This window comes from Canis lupus, chromosome 28 (assembly GCF_003254725.2).
Source record: "Canis lupus dingo isolate Sandy chromosome 28, ASM325472v2, whole genome shotgun sequence".
NCBI classification, from domain to species: Eukaryota; Metazoa; Chordata; class Mammalia; order Carnivora; family Canidae; genus Canis; species Canis lupus.
In genome coordinates, this window is record NC_064270.1 from 6799491 (window position 1) to 6820706 (window position 21216).

The following is a 21216-nucleotide window of genomic DNA, read 5'->3' on the forward strand; positions in this document are numbered from 1 at the left end:
CAGCATAATGGATAACTCCTGAGAAACTTTCTTGACCTCCCTGTCAGGTCAAATCCCTAGTTATAATCCCTCATAACACTGTAACACATTTGCAAATTAAAAAGTATTTATGTGATAATCTCTCTCACTATAAACTATACAAAGCTGGGTAATATGCTTGGTTTTGCTCATTACTGTATTCCCAGTGCCTAGCTTAGTGCCTGTCACATAAATACTACATGTTCAATAAATATTTGTTGAAAAAACTAATAGATTCAAGGCCTTTTAAACTATTGCCTACTTAACCAATCAAATGTAATTTTCACTCTTACTCAACAGAGACCTACAGTTACATTAATAGAGGTTAACTCTTCTCTCTACATCTTTTCATTCAGACCCAAGATCTTTCTCCACCTCCTCACCTATATACACTTACAATTTACCTATTCACTTAAAATTCCTCCTAGTGCTACAAGGTCAAACCTAAATCTCCTTTGTTTCACAAAGTTCTTTTTAATACACCAGCCCCTAACAAATGCCTCTAAACTTCTAAATCACTTTGCATTTCCATGCCATTCATTTGCTAATTCATCATATGCTTCATTACGTAGTATTTCACAATGAAATACTATTCAAATGAAATACTATTATTGTTTTATTTTTTAATGATTTGTCTTTTAGAGAGACAGAGGGCACAAACGTGCATGAGCCCATGAGCAGGGAGAGGGAGGGGAGAGAGGGAGAGAGAGAATCCTTAAGCAGACTCCCCACTGAGCCTGATGTGGGGCTCCATCTCACAACTCAGAGATCTCGATCTGAGCTGAAATCAAGTGAGCTGAAATCAAGAGTTGGATGCCTAACCAACTGAGCTACCCAGGTGCCCCCCCCCCTTTCTTTTACACATAATCATTGTTAGGGAGTTTGTATGTTGTTGTTGTTGTTGTTTTTTTAAAGACTTACTTATTTATTTATGATAGACAGAGAGAGAGAGAGAGAGAGAGAGAGGCAGAGACACAGGCAGAGGGAGAAGTAGGCTCCATGCCGGGAGCCCAATGCGGAACTCGATCCCGGGACTCCAGGATCGCGCCCCGAGCCAAAGGCAGGCACCAAACCGCTGAGCCACCCAGGGATCCCCAGTTTGTATGTTCTTAAAGAGTACTTTAATATGCTACTAAAGTACAGGCAGAAGAACTTTCTGTGGCCTGCTGTGTGGACTCAGCCTGCAGCTTATCACCAAATTTAGCAAATGATAATTCTCTTTGGAGGACACCGGTTTGTTTTACACTATTTCTCCAAGGAATACCTCCAGGGTCCCTTTTGGCAGACCGTTCAAAACAAGTGTGATGGAAGAACATTTAAGTAAGATACTATTTTAAATTTCCTGATGTATTTAGAGTGGTTCTGTACTCAGGCATTTCCAAATCCATTACAAAATGTTTAATGTATTCCATAACTCTCTTGGCTGAATATCCTTTACCACAAACTTTAACCCTATGTAAAATGCAGCACATTTCAACTTTTTTCTCTCTTTGGTGAGACTAAGATTTAAGTAATTAAGATTTTTTTCCTTCAAAATCAAAGTACATTATAATTCCAATTATTTAGGTTTTTTTAAAGATTGATTGATTTGAAAGACAGCACACACACGGGGCAGGGAGAGCAAGCTAGAGTCCCAAGCAGATTCTACACTGACCATAGAGTCTAATATGAGACTTGATTTCAATGCCCTGAGCCTAAACCAAGAGGCAGACACTTAACTGACTGGCCCACCCACACACCCTGAGTCTTATTTTTAACTGCAAGAGCTGAGGACAACAAAGTTGACAGACAATATTAAAATTTAGGCCATAAGTGTCATTCATTTCAAATACAAGGAATTAATTTATTTCATGAGTTTTATCAATCATGATTCTTGCCCATACTAATTAAAAAATTAAAGTTTGATAATAAAGAATTATGAGTTATCTATTTATCTGTTTCTATTTAGATGTCCTTATGAACATTTCATATGGAGCTAATTACTTTTTTAACAGCTTTATCAAGATATGATTTACATACCATAAAGTTCACTCATACTAAGTGTAAAATTCAATTTTTTTTAGAAGAGCTGTGCCACCATCACTAGAATCTAATTTTATTTTACATTATTTTTTAAATTGAGATATAATGCATATTGTGTAACTATTACCACTCTAATTCTGGAACATTTTTTTTACCCCAAAAAGAAACCTTGTACTCATTAGCAATCTCTCTCCCCTTTACTCTCTTCTTACCCCCTCAGCCCTAGCAATCACTAATCTACTTTCTGTCTCTATGAATCTTTTTCTTAACATTTAATATAAATGGAATCATACAATAAATACGTGGCTTTGTGACTGGCTCCTCTCACTTAGCATGTTTTCAAGACTTATCCATCTTGTTGCATGTATCAGAACTTTATTCCCTGTTATCACCTAATAATATTCTTTTGTCTAGATGTACCACATCTGATTTATCCTTTCATTAGTTTATGAATATTTAGAGATTATCTTAAAAGATTTTATTTATTTTACAGAGAGAGAGCTTACATGCACATGCAAGCAGGGGAAGCAGCAGGCAGAAGGAGAGGGAGATGGAGAGGGAGAAGCAGGCTCCCTGGAGTGGGGAGCCCCCTGTTGTTGGGCCGTGGGGCTCAATTCCATGACCCTGGGATAGTGACCTGAGCTGAAGGCAGATGCTTAACCGACTGAGCCACCCAGGTGCCCCAGGTTGTTTCCACCTTTTTGGCTATTCGGAATAATGCTGCTATGAACATTTGTATACAAGTTTTGTCTAGACATATGCTTTTATTTCTCTCGGGTAAATAAGAAGTGGAATTGCTAGGTCAGGTGCTAATCACTCGTAAGATGAATAACATATACATTATACATTTTTTGCTATTCCAAAGGATTTTTGACACACCCAGGAAATACTTTTCATAAAAATCCTAATATAAAATCCTTTTAAAAAAAATTAAGGTTAATTTGCACACAGCACCCTATCAACAGAAGTGTATCATATTACTTTCCAATTTCGGATTCAAAATAGAAATTATAAAATGAGGTGAAAACTGCTTTCAGTGTAAATCAAAACTAGATGGAGCTTGCACTAGCCTATTTAATCAATATGCTATGATCAAATTCTATGTTTTATATTAGGATGTATATATATCCATCTTCTTGTGGCGCACAACTGCTTAACAGATAAATAAAGGGAAGTCTTACCCAGTAGGAGGAGTAATAAATAGGAATTTAAACTATCAGATAAAAAAATAAATAGACTATCAGATACCCTGAGTAAACTAAATTCTTATTTCCCTCCAGGGGGCCTGTTTTACATTTCATGAGAAAAAGGTGAATCTTTAATTATAATTAGTCATGTAAATTCCCAAAGCCTTTCATAACAGCATCTTTCAGAAATTGGAGGCCAAATAAACTTCTGATCACATGTTTTCTTTCTTTCTTTTTTTTTTTTTTTTTCTGGCAACGTACACTCTAGTTCAAATATATTCAGGAAGCAAACTTTAAACAGAATTAAAAGCTGATTGTAAAATTCCACCTTAAAAAAAGCATAAAGACACATTTTAATTTTAAAGAAAAATCAAACATCTTGCAGCAAAAATGAGGCATAATCGAGGGAAAACTACCAGACGTCCTACCAATCACAGCACTGGAGAACGCCACAGGTCGTCCAAAAGACGCATTCGTTTTAGCCAACAGCTCTTTCCTCCCGCCAAAGCTGTGCCTAGAGCGTCAAAGAATAACCCAACTAATGATTGATGATTTTTTTCCCCCTTTGATTCCCCTCCGCCCCCCTCCTCCACACACATCCACCTGCTTGGAGGTGTCAAAGCGACTGGAAATGGTTAACAGTGACCAGCAGCAAAGAGAGAAACAAACACCCCTGACAACCCACAGCTGAGTAAGCAAGAGCTGTTTATTCACGAACATGTTCCATTTGGAGACTTGTCGGCGAGCCCTTAAAAGACCAGGCACATTTTAGAAGGCTCCTAGAGAGGGAGAGAATAATCTTTTCTCCCCCGCCACTCCCCCAAAACACACAGAGAAGCTCCGGTGGGAACCATCTGGTCAAGGCAGCCCCCTGGTCCCCTCAGGAATAACCTCCCGCACCGGTGCACCCGAGCCCTTGCACGGGTTGTGTAACTCCCCCAAACGAGCTCAGACGCGGCAGAGACTGGCCCCTGCGCGGAGGGCTTCTGAAGGCTCTACTGCCACCCTCATCCCCGCCACGGCCCGCCCCGACGCCGCGACTGGGGCCGGGGACCCTGACGAGAAATGGCCCTTCAGCCCCCTCCGCTCACCTGGCTCGGTCCCACCTGAGGGCAAGAGCTGAGAAAAGAAACAGGCAGGAAGGGCTGACCTTGTTGCTACTGACAGTGGAGCGGCACATCCTGCTGCTTCCTGGAAAGCGGCCCGAAGGACATTTTTCCCCCTGGAGGAAGGAAACGGGAGGGCGCCGGCCGGGCGGCGGCGGGCGCGGCGGCGGTGGTCGGGGCGGGCTGTGCAGCCTCTAGCGGGGACGGTCCGAGGACTACATCTCCCAGGCTGCTCTGGGCCGCCTTGCGTCGTGACCCCGGCGCGCACGGAGGCGGTGACTCTTACCTCACAGAGGTAGCTCCTCCGCCGGCAGCAACTCGGCGCCCGCGGTCCATGGACCGGAACCCCGGGCCGACGGGCAGGAACCCGGGCCGCGATCGCCGCCTCCCCGCCCCAGGCTCCTCCTCCTCGCTCTCCACCGCCTCCTCCGGACGCCCGCTGGACGCGCACCGCCGCCTCCGGGCTCGCGGAGCCACCCCAGGAGGCTGGGCGGCGGGTTCGCGGCTGCCGCCGGGCTGAGGCCTACTCCGCCGCCTCTCAGTGCTATTGTCCCTGGGCCTGGCCCTGACCAGGTCCACTGCGGAGGGCCGAGTGCGCCGGCTCCGCGGAAGATGCCGGACCAAGCCCTACAGCAGATGCTGGACAGGTACGGGCAGCCGTGGGGGAGAACGCGAGCCGCGGACCCTCGCTCTGGGTCGTCCTGCCGGTGTTCGGCCTCGAGGCTCTCCGTAAGCGGAGCCTGGGGTGCCGGGAGGAGTTCCACGGCCGGGGGGCCGTGAGGGGCAGAAAGTTTAGAGTCCGTGCTGGGGAAGGACAGAGCAGGTGGCTCGGGTGCGTAGACTTAAAGAGAAGCTTGGGGAGTGGCGTCTGGTTTTGCTGGAACGCCCTTTGGAAGTGAGAGGGGTTTGGGTTAATCCACGGAATTAGTTTCTTTTTCTGTTTCTTGCAGCCCTCCCCTCCCCCCCAAACTATGTTGTAACGTGTTTGTTAGCGATGTCACTGGCAAGAACAACTAGACTATCTTTCAAGGGAGTGATCTCCTACAATTTTAAGACTCTTTCCAAAAACCAAGGGCGAGCATTCTTTTGGGAGGCCTGAGAGTCTGATTTCATTTCTCCTTTCCCCCATCCCCACCCCAAAGCTGTAAGGTCTAGAGTACCCGCAAGGGAGCTTTAATGGTCAGACTAGAGTAGAGGTCATGGAAAACAGCCACATGGGCCCAACACTGAACAGTTAGCATATTTTATGATTCGTTGAGTTCACCGAGAAAGTTTTATATTATACTGGGGTCAGTGGCCCATTTCTGGGGGGCTCCAGTCTGTGAAACTCTTTTTTGTGAGGTCGATTGCACCGCCCTCTGCTGTTCAGAGTCTAGTGCATGGTTCCTACCCTGAGTTTTTGGAAGACTAAATCTACATTTTTCCCTGCCCAGGTCTTAAATTCCTGGCATAGCTAGTGCTACAGGCTAATGCATAATGTTTATGGTTGCTTACATTGTCAACAGACCACTTGGACCCTATGAAGCAGGTGGTACAGTTCTTTGTACTGAGTAAAGAAGATTCAACTGTAAGACATTAAATGAAAGGCCTCCCTTAACTGACATTATACCCAGTTAATCGCTGTTTGGATCAGCCACACCCAGAACACAAATCACCCAATGTACATCTCTTCCCAGAGTGACAGACATTTCCTTTGAAGCCCAGAATTTTGAGACATCAAAGTTGATAAAAAATCATGTTACTGTATTCAGTTGGGATGATCGAGTTCTTATGCCAGCCCTCTTTTGAAGTCAGCATTTAGGTCAGGTTGTATTGACCACCCCGTTTTTAATGTAAGTAATTTATAAACTCCTAGAAGGCAGAAACTTCCTCATTTATCTTAAATCCTAGAACAGAGCCTGGTACTCGGTGTACATCAGTAAGTGTTTGATGAACAAATGCATGAATTTTTTTTCTCATTTTCCCCAGTCATCTAGGGATCTGACAAGTTACCAGGTTTTCCCTTCATTATAATTTAACATACTGGCAAATTACATAGGACTACTTAATGCCCAGAGGAAACCTTGTCATCCACTGCCAGTTCCAATCAAATGACAACCTATTCTGGTGCAGGATATGTTGTAATTCGATTTGTTCTTCCCCTTTGAGTGTCTGCCACTTTCACTCTAACACAGGTGACTTTTAGAAGAGTTTTTGGCTTTCATATATTCTTTGGAGATTTCCATAAAAGTAAAAGCCAGGGAGTACTTGTGAGGCATTTACAACTTCTTAACAGAAACTTGGAAATTCTGACCGCATTTACTGAAGCCTATGACTCTAATATTGGCTTACCCTTATCTTTTGTACCTTTTTGACATAACCTCAAGGTAGATTCATAAGATGACATTCAAAGACTATTATCCCAGTCAGTAGTTTGCAACCTGGCTTCACATCAGAATCATCTGGAGAGCATTTTAAAATATGGATTTGGGAGGGGAGGGGGAGATGGGCAGCGCCTGGGTAACTTAGTAAGTGGCTGACTCTTGATTTTGGCTCAGGTCATGATCTCAGGCTTGTGATGGATCACCTCCCACCACCCCGGGGTTCCCTAACTCAGCTGGGAGTCTGCTTGGGATACTCTCCCTCTCTCCTTGTGCCTCCCCTCCCCCAGGTGCCCTCCTGGCACCAGCTCTCATAAGCGCTCATGCTCTCTCTCTCTCTCTCAAATAAATAAATTAATTAATTAATTTAAAAAATATGGATGGATGCCTGGCTCTGCCCAAGACATGTCAGATCACAGATTTCTAGAAGGATGAGGCCTGAGCATCTGTATTTTCAAAAGCTTTCTAGATGTTTCTAATGTGGTTGAAAAATACTGCCCTAAACCCTAAGGGATTATTTCATGATAAGAGTATGAATTCGTGAGAAAAGTTTGGGCCTTAGAGACTGTAATTGTGAAATTTTCATTTTGCTGCTAGTAAGTGGCAAAATGTGATTTTGGACTTAAATTCTGAGGCGGTCCATCATTATTTATAAAATGAGAATGTCCTGCCTCACAGGACTGTATCCTATGAGAACACATGTAAGCACTTATATAAAACGATAAAATGTTATTCATTATTTAGGCATAAGGAAGATGCTTAAGATTCTCCTATGTGTGGCAATTCCTCCCATCTCTTTTGTATTTACTATCATCTTAATCTGGGCTGGCCCTGCATACAAATTGAATACAAAGATATTTGATTGATTCATTTGAGGAATATTGACAAACGTAACAGATTAAAATGTGTCAACCGATTAGGGTTCATAATTCTTGCCGTGAATTTGGCTTCTCCCTGGCTTGGTTTTCAGGTGGCAGTTTTTGAGGGACAGAATTTAGCTCAGAAACCTGGCCATATGTTTAATTCTCCAATGTAGGTTTTATCTTGAGAAGATTAAGGAATATGTTTAACACAAAATGTTCTGTTGCTTCTAAGTTAAAAGTTAGGTATATGATGGTGAATTATTAAGTATTTGTATTTATTGAACTTATATAGTAAATATTGAGTGCCTGCATATACCCAGTACCATTCTAGGCCCTTGATTTATGTAGTGAACACAACCAAAAATGCTCATACGGAGTTTAAATTATAGTGAGGTTTGTGTTTCATTAACTGTCAAATAAAATGAAAATTGTGTTTATTTTATTTATTTTTTTTTTAATTTTTATTTATTTATGATAGTCACAGAGAGAGAGAGAGAGGCAGAGACACAGGCAGAGGGAGAAGCAGGCTCCATGCATCGGGAGCCCAACGTGGGATTCGATCCCGGGTTTCCAGGATCGCGCCCTGGGCCAAAGGCAGGCGCCAAACTGCTGCGCCACCCAGGGATCCCAAAATTGTGTTTAATAGTAACATGGATTGTGCATTCAGTTTATACTACTTAGTCTTTCAGGGTTCTTAAATTAAATACAACTTATTAATAACTGAAGTCGAATTGCCCTGTCCTTTGTGAATAAATTTCGTTTAGCGATTGTTAGTTTATCTTGATAAATTTTATTCCAGTATTTGTAGGTGAAAAAAAAAAGATATATATTTAGATTGCCTTTCATTTTGGTAACAGTAAGCAACTGTCCTGTATAAATTTATTATTCAAATTTTTAAAATTTTTGTGGGTAAACAATTTTTGAGAATAGTGGGAAAAGGGTAGTTTTCTAGTATCATTTGTGACACTGCTCTGAAATTATAAGCACTTATAAACTCAGATGCTTAGTATCATTACTCTATCACCATCTATTTTATTGATTTCTCTTGTGTTTCTCAAAATTGGGATTAAATGTATTGAGAGTACAAAGAATATTGTAATAAACTGCAGGAATGGACCTAACATTTGAAGCCTGGGCCTGCTGAGTGTTGCTTCTGGAAACCTGACTTACGTCTACTCCCATCTCACAGTAAACACTCAGGATTTTGTTGAGGTTGTCTTGCATCACTTACTTTTACCTGGTGAGTAGGCAAGGCACTTAGCCAGTGTCCCAAAACAGTCATATGGAAGGGAAAGTGAAGAGAATAATCTCTTTCCTGCCCCTCTCCTGCAGTGACAAAGTGAATTAGAATCCTCTCTGTGAAAGTGTTATCAATCACAGGTGTACATCCCTTTGGGAGGTGTACATCCCTTTGGAGGATGTATTCTGATAGGAACATACCATATTATCTTTGGATTTATATAATCATCTCTTAGTTTCCATTAAAGCAATTTCTCATTTTCTCAGTTGGCATCTTTTCCTCATTCACATCACTATCCTATTTTGACAATTACAGACCAATACCTAGAATTAAAAACCATAGCAATTAGTTATAGTTGCATCTATCTGTATGTTAAAAGTGAAAACATAACAGAAATCCCCCTTGACCACTTTTAGTTGCATATCTTCTCTCCATCCCCATTCTACTATCGTAAATGAGTTTATATTCTTCCAGTCTCCTTTGTTTAATGCTTTTATATATACCATATATAAGTCATGGTTTTGTTTTTGTTTCTAAAATTTAAATATATCAATCTACAATTTGTTGCTTTAAATACTACTTTGAGGAACACCTGGGTGGCTCAGCAGAGTTGCATATGGCTCCCCGCAGAGAGCCGCCTTCTCCCTTTGCTTGTGTCTCTTATGAATAAATAAATAAAAATCTTTAAAAATAAATACATACATAGATACATTCTGAGTTCTGTGATGCTCAGCAATTAAAGAGAATATATATAATATTCATTGGATTGACATTGTTCTTTTTTTACTTAATCTATTCCCATTTATGATATTTAGGTCATTTTCTCTTTCTTAGCTCTCCTTATAATTTGACTTTCATTCCTCTTTCTCTTGTCCTTAGCTCTACTTAAAGTATACTAAAGGTCACCAATAATTTCTTTCTTTTTTTTTTTTTTAAAGATTTTATTTTAGAGTGAGAGCGGGGGATGGGGGGAGTTGGGGGTAAAAGGGAGAGTTAGAGAAAGAATGTCAAGCAAGCTCCACCCTGAGCAGGGAGCCTGATGCAGGACTCCATCTCACAATCTGAGTGGGATCATGACCTGAGTTGAAATCAGGAGTTGAAAGCTCAACTGAGCCACCCAAGTGCCCTGTAAAAGTCACCAGTAAATTTCTTAATTAATAAACTTAGTGCCTTTTTTGCTTGGTCCTCATATCCTTGACGTATATGTAATGAAGATGAAACTGATAACCACCACCCCATAACTTCCTGAAATTATATTCTATTGTTCCATACGATTTCTCTATCTTTTGCTTTTTCCTCCTTCATGCATTACCTTACCTTTACTCCCTTCAATTACATAAGTACGGTACCCACTTACTATTTCACTTTCACCTATTTGAATGACTCCCAGATGTGTGTCTTTATTTCTGACCACTTACCCATACTTTAGTGTCTCTTTCCTAGCTGGCCTATAGACATTTCTACATGTATATACATGGTATTACTAGCGTCTTAACATATCTAAAACTAAACACCTGATATTTCCCTGGCTTTTACTTTTCTTCCTAATTTTTGGATCTTGATTAATCCATCTGTCTAGTCCACCAACCATGAAACCTAAATCTTTCTTTTGTTTTTTGTTTTGTTTTGTTTTTGTTTGTTTGTTTCCCTCCAAATTCACTCATCAAATAGAGATTCTTTCTTCTCTGGTTCTACTTTTTCTTCTTCCAGTTTGACTTATAGAATGGTACCAGAATTGACCAAGGCATAATTATAATAACCTCATGTCTGTGCCTCAAATGCTGCAGTCTGTAAATCACCTGTAGGATAAAATGTAAATTTTCAAGACCATAGTGAAATGGCTTAGGTCTATTAATGTAATTCAGTCTCAATCTACCTTAATTGTACTCTTCTGTATTCCACTACATTGCCTGTGGGTATATCCTGTGCTTTCTTTTTAAAGATTTTATTTATGTATGTATGTTTGTATTTATACACACATATATATTATTTTTGTATATTTTATATATTTATTTATATATATACACATGCATGCATGCACTGGGAGAGGAGAGGGAGAAGGAGAGAGAATCCTCAAACAGATTCCCCACTGAGCACAGAGCACCCTGTGGAGCTTGATCCCAGTACCCTGAGATCATGAGCTGAGCTGAAACCAAGAATCAGACACTTAACCACCCTGGGCACCCTAATATTCTATGCCTATTTTTAAGCATATCCCATTTCCTTATTTTTGTTTTAGATGACTTCCTCTCTTTTAACACCTGGCTCTTAATCATCTTAAGAATTCAGCTCAAATATCACCTTGAAGTATTACATAGCTCCTTTAGACAGAGTGAGTTTCCCTTCCTGTGTTTCCATAGAACCTTTATGGGTTTATCACAGTAAATCCCGTGTCTCAGAGCCTTCCACACATCTGTTACCACCACCATCATGCACATTCAACTGGAAGTTCACTGAGAACAGAAACTATTCCCTATTGCTTTTACCCACAGAGCCTTGAAATACACTGTTGAATCTGTGTCTCTTTTCATTTTTTATGACATATCAAGTGCTTAGAATAACCTTGCAAAAGCACCACTTAAAGAATTATCTCCTTTGCTCAAAACCTTCTGTATTTTATTAATTCTCTTTACGAATGAGTACATACATGTTATTGCCCAGCCCAAACTGATTTGCTTACTGTCCTCTGAACACAAAATTGTTTTTAGCATCTTGCCTTTCAAAGTTCTCCCCATTCTTTAAGACCCAGTTTAGGTTCTGCCTCATTTATAAAGCTTTTCTGGACACTTTAGCCAGAAATATTTCCTCCCTCTTCTCCAGACTTATGTAGCAATTCTTTACATACCTTAGATACATACACAGCTCCTAACTCTTTACATGCCAAAGTTTTTAAGTTGATAATATTTATATGGCACAGAGAAATAGACTGGAAGGAATTTAGATCTCTGGTAAAACCTCCTTATGGCTGCTTAAAAGTACCCGAGCAAAAATGAAACAATTTCTTAAACTGGCTATAATTTCCTATGAAATAAATGGAAAATTTTCTCAGAATTCACTGTATATATATATGGCAGTGTGGTGCAGTGAAAAAAGCCAGTGTTTTGGAGTTAAGGCCTAGGTTGCATCTGTGCCTCTCTATGAGGCTTTGGGCAAATAACTTTTTTGGGCTTTTGTTTCCTTATTTATTTAAGACGGAAATAATTGCAGAATTTATGAAGATATATATATATATACATATATATATATATATATGTGCTTTATTGCTTTCATTGTGGTGTATTTCCCTTCAGTTTTACACTTTGGTAATGTGTCGTAATTGTGGTTGTATCTTTGTGATGAATCCAGATACTTTAACTTACATTCCACTTGGGTGAACAGACATATAAAAGGATTTTTAGTCTTCTTGATAGTATAGTTCCTGTTCCAGAGTACATGGGGTGTGACACTTTTAATCCTGAGACAAAGCAAGCAGTGTAGTTCTTTCCATTGTTAAATGAGGCCTTTCTTGCATTAACCAGAGTATAGCTCTCTAAAGCATGTTCTGAATTAAGGAGTGCTTGTTCTCTTTACTTAAAACAGTCCTGCAAACACATTGTTGAGGCACCTTATATAACACAACAGCAGCAGTTTAAAGCCTGAAACAGCGTTCTCTCTCCTATCTCCTGGATTTCTTCTATTCTGCTGCACCAGTTTTAATCAAAGTGATCTCTAAGGCAGGAGCCCATGATTTCCCACATCCTTCTAATAATCCAAGATAAACACCTACAATTTGGGTCTGGAAAGATAGACTTTACTGCCAGTTGTTTAAATTAGATAGTCATACCTATCTTGCTTAGTAAATTTATGTGCTATTGAGAAGCTATTTTATTGATAATTAAAGTTTCTTCCCCCCACCCCCCCCACCCCCCGCCAACTTTTAAAAAATAATCATATAAACAGTGGATGAGTCACAAATGAGCCCTGAAATGAGGATATCTTTGTCTTCCATCCTTTCCCAACTGGTTTTATTTTATTTTATTTTATTTTATTTTTTTTTAATTTTTATTATTTATTTATTTATGATAGTCACACAGAGAGAGAGAGGCAGAGACACAGGCAGAGGGAGAAGCAGGCTCCATGCACCGGGAGCCCGACGTGGGATTCGATCCCGGGTCTCCAGGATCGCGCCCTGGGCCAAAGGCAGGCACCAAACCACTGCGCCACCCAGGGATCCCCCCAACTGGTTTTAAATATCTGTATGGTATCTATATAATAGCTTTATCTTAAAACCTGCTCCAGGGCAGCCTGAGTGGCTCAGGGGTTTAGTGCTGCCTTCAGCCCAGGGCGTGATCCTGGATACCCAGGATCGAGTCCCACGTCGGGCTCCCTGCATGGAGCCTGCTTCTCCCTCTGCCTCTCTCTCTCATTCTCTCTGTGTCTCTCATGAATAAATAAATTTTTTTAAAAATTAAAAAAAAAAAACCTGCTCCAACCATGCTGGTCTTCTCATTGTCCATGACCATATGCTCATTTCTGTCTCTAAGCTTGTTTATGCTATTCTTTTTTTTTTTTTTTAAGATTTATTTATTTATTCATGAGACACAGGGAGAGAGGCAGAGGCATAGAAGAAGCAGGCTCCCTGCAGGGAGCCCGAAGTGGGATTCAATCCCAGATCCCAGGATCATGCCCTGAGCCAAAGGCAGATGCTCAGCCACTGAGCCAACCAGGCATCCCTTGTTTATGCTATTCTTACTTGGAATACCCTTTTCATTCCCCAGTTCAGCGTGAATCCTCATTTGTAGTTCCCTCCTTTTCATGAAACCATCTCAGCCCTTTCATCCTGTTTTTCTGTCATCATATTTCTGTCTTATGGTCTCTAACATCTTTTCTTGACACTTAGTGTATTCCTTCTGGCATGAAATAGTGAATGTTCTTAGTAGGTACTCAAGTTGATTTAAGAGATCTTGAATCTTTGTTTTAAGGCAAACTAGCCATGTATTCTTTAAACAGTTTATATAAAGTTTACTCTTAAGGATCTATAACTGGAAAAAAGGTACAATTTTAAAATGTGGAATAAAATCTTTTATAAAGAGTGGCATGTTATACATACAGATTTAGTGATACTACCATTGCCATTAAGGTAGTATACATTTATGTTAAGGAATGAATAATATTCTTTAAATTCATCTAGTTCTTTTCTCTTCATACTTTAATAATAGTGATATGTTCTTTAACCCCTGAGCCAATTGTGATAATTCCCCGATTTCCTTTTTCTTTTTAAAGTGATGTATCGGAACTTGGCAGGGGGGAAGGTGTGGAAGTAAACAGTGTGAATATCAGCAAGCAGGAGGCATTTAGAAAAGACAGTGGAAGAAAATGAATTGATAGGATTTGAATGAGTATCTTAAGCAATGGTAGTGGCCTGTTGAAAAATTTGGAGGAATGATTAGGAATCCAGGACTTTTTCCAGTGAATACAAGGGTGCCAAGCAGAATTGCTCTATGTGTTAATTTAGGTAACAAAGTGCTTCCATAAAATCTAGGCATAGATGTAAAGTTGACACCATCCTTCTCATCTTTATCAGCGCCATTATTGCTAGTGTTCATTTGGTGGTTATATATATGGCAGACAATTGCGGGGGAGGGGAGCAGAAAGGAACAGAGAGGAACTTAAGCATGCTCCATACCCAGCAAGGAGCCCTGACAAGGGGCTGAATCTCACAACCCTCAGATCATGACCTGAGCTGAAATTCAGAGTCAGAAGCTTAACCGACTGAGCCACCCAGGCACCTCTGCCAGGCAGTTCTTAGGCAGTTTCATCATCACTTGTTAAATCCTTAACAATAAGGGATCTTAACATTAAACCTTTTTTGTGCAGAGAACTCCTTTGGCTGACTGGTTAAGCCTGTGGGTTCCTGCTCAGAATGTTTTGAAAGAATGAAAACATATAGAATCAGAAATGAAACCAATTATGTTGAACTATAGCAAATCAGCATATTAAAAATCTGACATAGTAATATGAGCTTTCGCAGCTTAAAATACAAGCTCTGTTGGTTGGTCTGAGAGCTAAATTCAAATTAACCATGAGCTAAATGTTATTTTGGGATATGCATATCTAGCTGTAAAGTAATATGAAAATTTCTGGTCACTATACTAGTATTACTATGGTTTGCTTACCTTCATCATTGGAAGAAAATTAAATTTTATATAGAGGTTAGCAAAAATATATGAGTTCTTTCCCCATCCAAATTTACCAGAACCCTGTAAGTTTTCATGAACCACAGATTAAGAACCTGTGCTTTATAATACAAGAAATTGTGTCATTACACCTGTAGTAAATGGTGAGCAGGGATTTGAACTCTGGCAATCTGGCTCCAAAGCCCAGATTCTTTACTCATTTAGAACATCCTGAAATTGCATAGTCTTCTCCCCAAATTCAGCTGGCTCTTTTCCTTAGGAGAAAAAAAAAATTTAAACATTTTACTTACTGTTTAAATTAAAAACCAAATAATCTTAAAATGCTTACATTGAGTGTAAAATGAAATTTTAATAGTGAGTTGAAGAGACGTGCAAAGGAAATCAAGAAGTAAAAAGGAAAGAATAGCTAGAGCAGAGATTCTTAAACTTTAGGTATGTTATAATACAATGTCAGCAGTTCCTCAAAAAAATTAAAAATAGAATTGCTATATATAATCCAGCAGTGCCACTTCTGGGTGTATATACCTCAAAGAATTGAAAGCAGGGTATCAAAAAAATATTTGTATACCCATGTTCGTAGCAGCATTATTCACATTAGCTAAATATATACATACACTAGAATATTATTCAGCCTTAAAAAGGAAGGGTATTCTGCAGTATGCTACAACATGGATAACCCTTGAGGACATTATGTGAGGTGAAATAAGCCAGTCACAAGACAAATACTGGATGATTCCATTTATATGAAGTACTTAGAATAGTCAAATTCATAAAGACACTATAATGGTGGTTGTCAGGGCTGAAGGGAAGAGAGAATGGGGAGTTGTTTAATAGGTATAAAGTTTGAGTTTTACAAGTTGAAAAGGAGCTACAAGGTGGGTGTTGTGATGGTTATACAACGTGCATTTTTTTAAAGATTTTATTTATTTATTTATTTGACAGAGAGAGGGAGAGAGAGCACAAGTAGTGAGAACGGCAAAGGGAGAGGAAGAAGCAGACTCCCTGCTGAGCAGGGAGCCTGATGTGGGGCTGGATCCCAGTACCCTGGGATTATGATCTGAACTGAAGGCAGATGCTTAACCTACTGAGCCACCCAGGTGCCTCACCATTATGTATTTAATACCACTTAACTTATACTTAAAAATGGTTAAGATGGTAAATTTTATATGTATTTTACCACGACAACAAAAGAAAAATAATTTAAAAAAAAATTTTAATAAAATTTTTAAATGTAGTGTCAGGTCCTACTCCCAGAATTTCTGATTCTATATGGTCTTGGGTAGAGCCTGAGAATTTGCATTTCTAGTAAGTTCTCAAATGATGTTTGTGCATCACATTGAACAGATTGGAGGATTGAAAGGGAGCAGAGAAACTTGGAGTTTCTCTTTAAGAAATTATAACCTCTTCTTCGGTGTGGACTTTGAAAGGTTTTTGGCTTTGTCTTTTCGGAAAATAGCCAGTTATTGTCACTTTTTATAACCTTCAGAATGCTTCCCAAAAATTATAACTTTAAAATTCTATTAACTTGAATTAGATTTTTTTAAAAGATTTTATTTATTTATTCATGAGAGACACAGAGAGAGAGGCAGAGACATAGGCAGAAGGAGAAGCCTCCCAGGACCCCCGGATCGTGACCTGAGCCAAAGGCCAGATGTTCAACCACTGAGCCACCCAGGTGCCCCTAAAGTAGGATTGTCATATTTATCCTGAAATGCAAATATTATGGCATTATCAGTAAAAATTTTTAATTTAAAAATGTTGGGTTTTATCTTTGTTGTCTGTTTTTATTTAAAACCTGATCCAATAGCAAAGTCAAGAACATATTTTTCCCAGTGTAAGAAATAGAAAAGCTTGCAAGACTCAGAGTACTTAGAGTGAGAATTAGGTTTAAGATTTTTTTGTTCAAGTTCTGGTCAGTAGGAAACAAAGCTGTTGACAAAAATACTGTGTGTACTTATAAAAGCTGTTGGAGTTTATATCATAATTGTTCTGGGGTTGTCTCATATCTGGGGTTGTCTCGTAGAGGTTTTCACATTCTATCAAGATTGTTTGTGTTGCACATGGTTGGAATTCTGCCCCAAACTGATTAAGCTGAAAAAAACAACTATAGGTTTATGTAAGTGAAAGTACAAAAGTATATTTAGCTTGAAGCACAGCTTGATCCATGTCTCAAAGCCATCAGTTTCCATCTTTCAGCTTCCTCTGGGTTCTTTAGGCCCCACATGGTGGTTCTCCTGGCAGTAATATAGCCTTATACCTTCATTTAGCTTCACACTTTTCTGCCTTCAAGCTCAGCAGAAAAGAGAAAGCCTATGTACCAGCTTTCCCAGCAAAAATTCTGAGATCCAATCTGATAAAACCAGCTTCATGGGCCAAGTCTTCAATCACTATAATTTGGGAGTGGGATACGCCCTTAAATCAATCTAAGGATTACTTTTCTTGCAGCTGGGGATGGGAGAAGACTAAACTGCCTAAACCACATACAGGACTGAGGTTAAAGAGAGGGTGGTTTTCCATAGAAAACATGGAATACTGTTTATTCCTAAAGAAGAGAAATCGTGCTATCCGTTAAACTATAAGTTTGTACTCTGTCCTCCTTTCTGAGATATTCAGAAATTGTAAAGCCATCACCTCTTTTCTCCCTAAAAGGAGGAAGGTGAAGAATTAGGGAATAAATAGCGGAAATAGACTGCACCAAGAAGGGAGGTAGGGTTTGGGGAAGGAGAGAGGGAAAGCATAATGATAAGACCTTCTCAGCTGATATTTCCTGGCCAGTCTATCAGAAATTTTAAGAAGAGAAAAGAAAGGATTTGTAAACATATGTATTTTGTTCCCTCCCCTCTTGTTTTCCAGCCCTGAAGACTAGTAACTGTCTTATAAGCTGTTTGCCTAAAAACATTCATGTGACCGTTTTTATAGCTTTAAGTTCATCTCCCATGTGCCTGGCCCCTATATCACAGATTATATTTCTTTACATATTAGGTAACTATATCTAATAAGGTTGTAAGTCAATTAATAAATTCTTTAGAACTTAACACTTTCTGTACTGTCACATATTAAAAAAGCAGTTATTTCTAACCTAAGCAAATCCAATAAAAATATCTCCTTCATAACAGTTTGCTTTCACCAATCTCTTTGCTTTTTTTTTACCTGCCATTTTTCTTTTTCTTTTTTTTTTTTTAATTTTATTTATAGTGCCTATGAGCCAGTGAGGGGTAGGGCAGAGAGGAGGGAGAGGGACAAGCAGACTCAGTGCTGAGCACTAAGCCCTACATGGGGCTCAGTCTCACAACCCTGAGATCCTTACCTGAGCCCAAACCAAGAATCCGATGCTTAACCAACTGAGCCACCTAGGTGCCCCTCAGCTGCCATTTTTCTGTACTAGCAGTTCTCAAACTTTACCTCAGGATCACCCTCACAGAATTCAAGGCCCTCCTCCTCCAGAGTTTTCGATTCACTAGCTCTGGGATGGAACTAGAGAATTTGCAGGTTACCAAGTGATGCTGAAGTTGCTGGTCCAGAAAACTTTGAGAATCTCTGTAATCACTTGTCCCTGCCTCTGCTAATTTCTACTATCACTTCTCCCTGAAGCTTTCTCTGATCTCCAAATTGATCCCTCAGTTTCTTAAAATGGATATACCTATGGTAATTTCACTGGAACCTTTAATCTGTCTACTGAATGTGGCCCTAACTAAATTAAAGGATTTTCCCAAACAGATACAGTCATCCATTTATTTTGTTTGTGCAACAACATGGACCCAGTGAATACTCCGTAAATGTTGCTGGCAACATCTGTACTATTGTTAAAAAATTCCTTTACATATTTATCTGTATCTAAACCATAATTTTTAAATGAAGTAATTTGGTGTTACCAGAAGTTTAGTATTTGATCTCAAATGACCATCATCAGATTAACTGTAACAATTGGAATAAAGAGAAAATGGATATGGTAAGTTGGTGGATTTGAGAGTTTTGGTATCAATAAGGTTTCTTTTAATATGTCCTCTGTAAGGTAATTTCAGTTAATCTGTAATGAGCATTAGCTCATTTGTAACCATGAAGCAAACAATGAAAGCAAGGTTATTTGTATTAGCGCTTCCTATTGGGCTTAATTCCTAGTATGTTTCCATATAAATCATATGGAAAATAAATCCTCGTTCAACTACCTGATCTACCATAGTTTTGAAATTAGAAAAAAATGCTATAAATGTCAGTTGAGTACCTTCTGAAAAGTAAAACTATGAAAGTGTTTAGGGGTATACTGATGCTTCCACTTTGAAATGAATAAAAAAAAACATATTGATGAATGAATAGTAAAGCACATATAAAGCAAAATGAATTATAGAATCTAGATATTGAGAATATGGGTAGTCACTGAACAGTTTTCCGGTTTTTTTTTTTTTTTTTTTTTGAAAGTTTAAAATTTTTGGTAATAAAATTTTGGGAAAAATAACCTTAACAACTAAGCAGAATTTATGGGGACTATAGCTACACAAGTATTTGCATTAGATTGAAATATGAAATTGCCATTTATATAGGTCAAAAACAGACAAATGTAGACAATTTCATTTGGTTTAAACTAATATTAAAGTTGTTCTGATATATTTTTACATTTTATTTTTTTCCTCATGACTGAAATTGGCTTTATTCAGTTCACCTTAACACTAATTATGCCTGTCTAGATGTACTTAGCTACATATGCTCATTGTTGAAATGAAATACTTAGAAGAACCTAGAAAGTTTCTAGGTGTTCTGCCTATGTGTTGTTACCAAAACTATATATCTCATTTCTCAGAGGTATACAAATTTACCAAATTACCTCAGTTGTGGGGTACATTAATACTAATACCTCAGTTAATCAAGTCCGTTTGCTCTCTACTTGTCAATTGAAGTTTTGTGCAAAACTTCATAGATTATATAGTTACACTTCAGTCAAACCATGGGTAGTGATGATTACACAGTAATATGAACACACTTCATGCTACTGAATTATACTCTTAAAAAATGGTTAAAGTAGTAAGTTTTATGTATATTTTCCCACAATAAAATTTAAAAGATGGAAAGGAAGAGGCACTTTTGGATAACCATGAGGTAGTATGAAGGCCCAGAAAGCTTGGTTGAGGTGGGTCAGAGTGCTAAAGAAACACTACCTATCTCCCATTTTTACCTGGGCCATATAAAACCTGATTGAATTTGAAAGCTGAGTAAAATCACAATTTTGGATGTTGTTGCCATGAATTCAGTTAAGTTTTTTTTTCCCCTATTCTAATTGGAAAGCTTTAATTGGAGCACACAATTAAAATGTATGTTCTTCTACAAAGACTGGAGATCTCACACATGTATGGTACCTGATTATATAGTCTTTCCCATTGAGCCTAGTTAAGCTAGTTGTTCTGACAGAAGCCACCTATCTAATTAAAGGAAAAGTGAACAGTAGGTAACAAGCTTTAATTAGCAGTTTCCAGTTGTATAAACTTTAATGGGGGAGGAGTGAATGGTCTCATTGAGTTAAGTTATATTTGCCCTACTGTCAAAACTTGTGTCAATTGGGGAAAAACATAATTGCAACCTAATTCCGCAAGAGCAAATTAGACTTCATGAGGTACATTTTTTTTTTTTTAAATAGTAAAGCAAAATTGAGGGGCACCTGAGTGCCTCAGTGGTTGAGCATCTGCCTTTGGCTCAGGTCGTGATCTAGGGTCTGGGGGTTGAGTCCATCAAGTTCCCTGCAGAGAGCCTGCTTCTCCCTCTGCCTTTGTCTCTACCTCTCTATGTGTCTCATGAATAAATAAAATCTTTTACAAAAAAAAAAAAAAAAAGTAAAGCAAAGTTTATTGAGTGATAGTACAAAGCTCCTGGACCTTTCCCATGCCCATGAGGTACTTTTTTTTTTTTTTTTTTTTTTTTTAGGGTGCCTGGGTGGCCCAGTTGGTTAAGTGTCTGACTCTTGATTTTAGCTCAGGTCATGATCTCAGGTTGTGGGATTGAGCCCCATGTCAGGCTGCATGCTCAGAGGGGAGTCTGCTGGAGACTCTCTCTCTCTCTCTCTCTCAAGTATTTATTTGAGTAGGGTGTGGAGCGGAGGGAGAGGGAAAGAATCTCAAGCAGACTTCCCACTGAGTCAAAATCAAGAGTGAAATTTAACTGACTTGAGCCATCTAAGTACCTCCATGAAGTACTCTCAAAAGCAAAATAGGAAGCGTTTTAAAATTAACCATCTCAATAGAATTTTTAATATAAACAT

General features: G+C 39.0%; 2 protein-coding genes across 15 annotated transcripts in view; one reads left to right on the forward strand and one right to left on the reverse strand.

Annotated features, from left to right (window-relative positions):
- CPEB3 (cytoplasmic polyadenylation element binding protein 3) overlaps positions 1–4747 on the reverse strand; it is a 201724-nt gene extending 196977 nt beyond the window's left edge. For 10 of the 14 annotated variants that reach the window (XR_003144006.3, XR_007406903.1, XR_007406902.1 and 7 more), the window contains exons 1-2: positions 4319–4559; positions 3656–3741 (exon numbers count right to left, since the gene is read on the reverse strand). Coding sequence is in view for 7 of the 14 variants with exons in the window: in XM_025466509.3 (XP_025322294.1) it covers positions 3656–3741; positions 4319–4407 (175 nt within the window). In the remaining 7 variants the exon portion in view is untranslated. Of the gene's footprint in view, positions 1–3655; positions 3742–4318; positions 4560–4619 lie in introns of those variants that run through there. The other 4 variants (XM_025466512.3, XM_049103564.1, XM_025466510.3 and 1 more) reach the window with 4 other exon arrangements.
- Positions 4748–4845: 98 nt separating this feature from the next.
- MARCHF5 (membrane associated ring-CH-type finger 5) overlaps positions 4846–21216 on the forward strand; it is a 51062-nt gene continuing 34691 nt past the window's right edge. Inside the window, exon 1 of the mRNA XM_025466515.3 lies at positions 4846–4980. Coding sequence (XP_025322300.1) covers positions 4946–4980 — 35 coding nt within the window. The 5' untranslated portion in view covers positions 4846–4945. The remainder of the gene's footprint in view (positions 4981–21216) is intronic.